The sequence below is a fragment of the Marmota marmota genome, unplaced genomic scaffold (assembly GCF_001458135.2).
Source record: "Marmota marmota marmota unplaced genomic scaffold, marMar, whole genome shotgun sequence".
Lineage (NCBI taxonomy): Eukaryota > Metazoa > Chordata > Mammalia > Rodentia > Sciuridae > Marmota > Marmota marmota.
In genome coordinates, this window is record NW_025999932.1 from 37459428 (window position 1) to 37465971 (window position 6544).

At 38.3% G+C, this 6544-nt stretch overlaps 1 protein-coding gene across 5 annotated transcripts in view; it reads left to right on the forward strand.

Moving 5' to 3' along the window:
• Positions 1 to 3066: 3066 nt before the first annotated feature.
• Rcbtb1 (RCC1 and BTB domain containing protein 1) overlaps positions 3067 to 6544 on the forward strand; it is a 30378-nt gene continuing 26900 nt past the window's right edge. The window contains exons 1-3 of one of the 5 annotated variants that reach the window (XM_015484274.2): positions 3067 to 4627; positions 4737 to 4901; positions 5233 to 5383. In XM_015484274.2, coding sequence (XP_015339760.1) covers positions 4776 to 4901; positions 5233 to 5383 — 277 coding nt within the window. In that variant the 5' untranslated portion in view covers positions 3067 to 4627; positions 4737 to 4775. Of the gene's footprint in view, positions 4628 to 4730; positions 4902 to 5232; positions 5384 to 6544 lie in introns of those variants that run through there. The other 4 variants (XM_015484273.2, XM_015484272.2, XM_048800909.1 and 1 more) reach the window with 4 other exon arrangements.

Here is a 6544-nt window from a genome sequence, read left to right on the forward strand (position 1 = left end):
ATATAAAATCTTTAAGTGTTTATCTTTTAGTTGTAGTTGGACACAATACTTTATTTTATTTATTTTTATGTGGTGCTGAGGATCGAACCCAGGGCCTCAAACTTGCTAGGTGAGCGCTCTACTGCCAAGCCACAACCCCAGCCCCCTAATATTAATATTGAGACCATATTTCATCAGGAAGTTTTCCTGTTCTATTTATCTCTATTGCCTGTTTCTTAAACTTTGTAAACATATTCAAATATATATATTTGCTAGGTCAGTAAAATAAAATACTTCCCCATTCTCCCTTAATTACTTGATTCCTAGGGGAAAGTTGCCCTTACAGGTATCAAAAGATTGGTTGCTATTCTACTCCTTCAGCCCTCCAGTTCTAAATGTAGATTTCTAAAATTGGAAGTTCTCTGTCTTCCTGGCTGAATTTGCTTTTTAGAGTATAAAATAAAATAACCTTTCTTACCGTCACAAATTCTCTGAGGGACAGCACAATAGATAGGAAAAGCCACCCCTGGGAGTGGGATATTGATCTTTAGTGCTAATGGACTTAGAGCAAATCTGGGAGGAAGGGGATGCAGGATGTATTTTTCAGTGCCAAAAAAATGTGGAGATCCATGTGGGTAGAGGGTGTTAAACTCTCCTACCTCTGCTTGTTTCTTTTTTCTTCTCTGTTTTACCTCCATGCAATTTTAAAAAAAATCACTGATTCACCTACTAACTATGCACAAGTGACAATTAAGGACCGAACATGTTATTTTTGAGAAAGTATTTCCTAGATTAAATATAGAAAAGACTAGCAAAAATAGTTCTTAGTACATCAGAAGTAACTATTTAATAATGATTTACATGCTAATTATAGCTCATCATTTTTCTGATTATCAAGCCCTGGGAAGACCTGTCATCTTGTAGTTCACTGGGTCTCCTTTGAATTGATGTATGTGCTGGAAAATTCTAAGAAGCTTTATTTAGAGTCAGAAGGAAGTACTGTTGAAGTTTAGCTATTGGGAGGTTAGGGCTGATGTTCCCCATAAGAATTATAGGGGTGAGAGTGCATCCTGACTGTGCCACTTCTGTGATACGACCTTGGCCAGTTATTTCACTTCTGAGCCACAGTTTCCACATACTTACTCCATAAGAATGAATTATTGTCTCCTTACAAGATTTTTGTGAAGGTTGAATGAAATAACGTGTTGAAGCAATCTAACTGTGCAGAAAGGCAGATTGTTGACAATGGTTACTTTCTTCCTGCTCTTCATTTGCTTTGCCTGATTGTGTTGCTGGGAGAAATTACTTGCTTGGACAACATTTTTGCCCTTGTTCTTGTGCATTTAAGAAACTGTCCAGAGTTGCTTCGTTACATCTTGAATATGAAATTACAGATTTTTAGATGTAGCAGAAATTTTTGGGAAATTAAGGCTTAAAAAATTTAAGTACATGTTACACTGACTGGTTAAAAGTAAATGTGACCTGTGTAACTACATCATGTACAACCAGATGAATGGGAAGTTATACTCCTTTATGTCTGATGTGTCAAAATGCATATTCTATTGTCATGTATAACTAATTAGAACAAATATTTAAAAGAGTAAATGTGAACTAAAAATCAGGCCTCTGTGCTTGATCCCTTCTGCTATACCAAGGCCTTGGTGATGCTTTTTTTTTTTTCCAACAATGTAACTCTTTTGGGGAGGTTTGGGAGATTGAATTTAGGGCCACTGAGCCACATCCCAAGCCCTGTTTTGTATTTATTTAAGTCAGAGTCTCACAGAGTTGCTTAGCACCTCACTTTTGCTGAGACTGGCTTTGAACTCACAATCCTCCTTCCTTAGCCTCCTGAGCTACTGGGATTACAGTCATGTGCCACCATGCCTGGCCAACAATGTAACTTTAACTTTTTTTGTTTTTACTATTTTTTTTTTTTAGATGTTGATGAACCTTTATTTTATTCATTTATTTATACATGGTGCTGAGATTCGAACCTAGTGCCTCACACATGCTAGGCAGGCGTCTACCAGTGTGCCACAACCCCAGCCTGGTGATGCTTTTTTTCTTTAAGATAAGTGTGCACACATAAGATATATGAGCTGGGGTTTTTTTTTTTTGGCTCTTAAATTACTTTGGAGAAACACCTTGTAAAATAAAACTTCAAGTAATTAGTTATGGGTAAATTCAACTCATAATAAACTGTCATTATGAAGGTTAGCTTCATCTTGCAGATTACCAAACCCTTAGGGCAGAGTTCCATCTGATTAATGGTTTCAAAATAACTGTACCATTGTTAGGAAGTTATAGTTTTGAATGGTATCCCTTTGGATTGTAATTTAAAAAGTGGTGTGAGTCTTATATTTTTGGTAATTCTATATCATGTAAAATTTTAAATGTTGAAGGCTAATTTAATATGGTTCATAGTCTAATATACGTCTGGGTATTCTTGAAATTTATCTGTTGCTGATTTTATATTGTTTGTGACTCCCCATTTGTTTTGTAAGAGACACAAGGTAAGCCATTTGAGGGATATCTTTTTCTTTTAATTTTAAAAGCTTTTAATATAATTATAACATAAAGAATAGTTATAAATCAGGGGTAACTAGGTGCTGTCCTACATTGATGATGATTTTATATATATTGGTACTCCTTCATTGGAGGACGGTCTGAAATAACATCAAGGGTAAAATAGCCATTAGACTTTGATACAGCAATTCAATTTGGGGGAATTTTAGAAATTTATGTATAAAATAGGACATTTAGACAATAAATATGCAAACAATAATTATAGTATTGTTCCAGAAAAAGACTGGAAGTGACTCAAAGACCTCTTAGTAGGAAACAAGTTGTTAAATTGTGTACTGGAATTGTATAGTACCATTGAAAGAAATGAAGTAATTCTACACATGCTAATGTGGAATGATTTCCATGATGTCCTGTTAAGTAAGGGGGGAAACTTCCTTTTGTTTTTGTTTTTAAAGTACACACAGGCGGGGGTGGGAGGGGGGCAGGGGTTGTGGCTCAGTGGTAGAGTGCTTGGCTAGCATGTGTGAGGCATGGGGTTCAATTCACAGCACTGCATATAAATAAATGAATAAAATAAAGATCTATCAACAACTAAAAATATACATATACAAAAAATTACTTGCATATATATAATGCTTGAATGAGTATGCACTATCCTTGGAAGGAATTGTAAACAATTGGAGACAGTGGTTGCTTCTGAGCAGAGGTCAGAGAATATTGGAAAGAAGAGTTACTTTCCTATACTTTTGTACCATTTGAAGCAAAATTTTATCTTTTTACTATGTTTATGTATTTTTACTTTCCCCAAATCCTTTGCCTGTCCTTATTAACAAACAGCATGCATGTGTGCAGGCACATGTATACATAGTCATGCATGCACACTTGTAAGAATAGTCAGATATTATTTGATGAGTCTGCTGTGTAGTGATAGTGGGTATTTAACCCTCTCTGAACATGTGGTATGATGCTTGGGGCTGATAAACACCTGATCTTCATCATCCAAGTGCTAATGGGAAAAATCTCTGTGGCTGGTGGGAAATGAGGCATTGGTTAAGTATGCTTGAGCTCCCAAGCACTCTATATGTGCTGAGGGAGGTGCTGGAGCCAGAAAGAACTTGATCTTGAGCCTGCCTCTCTTGACTGCTGTTAGAGTTCTAAGAGGGTGAGTAGGGGGCTGGGGATATAGCTCAGTTGGTAGAGTGCTTGCCTCGCCTGCACAAGGCCCTGGGTTCAATTCCCAGCACCACCCACACAAGGGTGAGTGGGAGGGAACCTCAAGAGTATTGTCCTCATTAGGAAACTCTGGTTTTTCTTCCATTTCAGTTTCCAGAGGTAAGAGTCAAAATGGAAGTTCACTTGCATGATAGGATCTTGTACAGCTTTTGGAATTTCTAGAAATTCCCTTTAGGCTCACAAGGATTCTTTGCATAAAATTTCTTCAGTAGATGAAGTTCCCTGTACCCTCTAGGGTACCATTTATGCTTATTGTGATTTTCTTGAAGGCTGTAGTGGTCAGTGCCTAGATTGAGGTGCATTGCCTTATCTTGGTTGACATATGGTTTGTATGTAGACAGTTTGGTCAAAGAAATTAGAACCAGAATATAATACTTTCTTTTATGGTTTCATCTGGTAAACCTTGGGCAAATGCTCCTTAGAATGTTGCCCATCCCAGCACTGAGGGATGTTATATTCCTGTCATTAAACAGTGGCTTCACATGGCAGTGATTTTCTACAAGGAGTGGGGTGTTTCAGGTACCCTAGGAGCGGGAATACAAGAGTGGGGGGTAGAAGCACTGCTTCTGATTTTTGTAACAGCTACACTCACACACATTAATTCTCTGGGTGAAAAACTAGTAGACAAGATAATTCTCTAGTTGATTGTATAATTTAGTTGATTATCTCTCAACTGAAGAGAGGCCTTGGTTCTGTACAGTTAGCCTATCTTCATTACCTGTTTGACTCTGTAACACCTGTGGAACACATAAGTCTAACTAGTAAAAGGGCAAGACAAATGCCTGGTTTTAGTCTGTTGTGCTTTTGTTACAGGAAAAGGCCTGGGTTTGAAGGTGGAGCAAGGATTGGACACCTTGCTGGGGAAAGCAAGTGATCCATTTAACCAAAGGTACTTCATTAGCTTTGATTAACAGGTCTGTCTTGTCTTTTTTTTTTTTTTTTTTTTAATTAGCAGTTGTTTAATATTTTCATGGAATCCTTTCTGTTTGTTCCAGCAGAGATGTCAGCTTATTTTTAGGTTGCTTGAAGCCAGAATCATGGTGGATGTAGGAAAGTGGCCAATCTTCACTCTGCTCTCCCCTCAGGAAATTGCGTCTATTCGGAAAGCATGCGTCTTTGGCACTTCAGCCAATGAAGCACTCTATGTTACTGACAATGATGAGGTAAGACTGAGAACTAGAGTTCAGTTTTGGGACTAGGCTTCCGAGGGTGTGGTTTGAAGACTGAGATAAGATTATGGGATAAAGAAAATCTGAAATTCAGGAAGACTAGGACTTTGATAAAATTTCTCTTTTGTTTTCTTGTTTTAATATGCCTCTGCCCCATAGAATTGACAAATGTTGTGAAACTTAAGTAATGTTAGCAGAGGTTGAATATTTCTTAGCAAACTTATCAGTCTCTTCTTACCTACTGAACTCCACTCTCAGGGTGGAGAAAGGTGCTTTTAATATAACTTGAGGCCGGATGACCCAGACAAAACTATTTGTTTTCTAGGTCTTTGTGTTTGGACTGAACTATAGTAACTGTCTAGGGACTGGCGATAACCAGAGTACACTTGTACCCAAGAAGCTAGAATCTTTATGTGGAAAGAAGATTAAAAGCCTTAGTTATGGGAGTGGCCCCCATGTTCTTCTCAGCACCGAAGGTAAAGAGGGGACAAATCTAGTTTTTCAGTTTGTGGGAAATTAAGCAGTTAATTCTGAGCCAAAGGGGAGGAAGGACTGTATTAAAGAATTTTTAATTTTTTTTTTTAATTTCTGAGACACTGTATATAAAGCAGGTGGAAGTTAAACATTTTAGGCCACCTTTGAAATAGCCACAATGTCTTGCATGTTGGACATGTTGCTTAGACTATTTATAGAAACTAGTGGAAGATTAGCTATAGCAAAGGAGATCCTTGCAACCTGACTTTTCATTGGCTTTGTAGTCACTAGGCAACATTTTCCTGGTATATTTTCATAAACCCAGATGATAATTGGGTTTCATTTCTTTGTGTAGATCTTACATTTTGAGAAATCTCAGTTTATTCTCAGGCATTCATGGGGGTGCCATATTGAAAGAGTGGGGGATGTGGTTGGAAAGATTCTTTTCCTTTTTTCTCTGCTTCCCCAAAGTCAGTAAAGGAGAGTAGACATTTTTCTGTGCTATGGGGAACACAACAAACTCTGAAAGTTTGTTACATATGACCTAAGTTCTTCCTTTTGTATTTCGGGCCCATCAGCTCTTTTCTTTCTTCCTTCCTTTTTCTCTCCCTCTTCCTTCTTTCCTTTCATTAGGGATTGAACCCAGAGGTGTTGTAAGTTGCCTTGAAGTTGTGATCCTTCTGCCTCAGCCTTCTCAGTTGCTGTGATTACAGGTGTGCGCCAGTGCACCTGGCCCAGCCCATTAGTTCTCACTTCTGCAGAGATTCTCAGCTTTTTGTTGGATGATCCTCTAAGGTGGGCTTTGGGAGACAGATTTCATCCTGCCTTTCTGTGTCTAGACTGGGGAATACCAGCTTCCTTGGATGCTACCATGTGCCTTGGCCTCCTGCCTTCTAATTGCCAGCAGCTCTCAAGCTGTGAGCCAGATCAGAGCTGATCCTGCTGTAGGAGTGGAACTGATGTGGAGTGTGTCTCACTTCTGCTCTGTGTAGTCACACTTTCTGGCATTACTCTATCTTTTTCAAGCAGTACTGTTTTACCAGCTGGTTCAGCTGTCATCCAGCGTGACCTAAGGATTTAAGCCTTTCCTAACATATCAGTTTTAACTTGACCTCGATGTCAGACATCAACACCAGGGCATATTTTTTTTTTTTTTTTTTTTT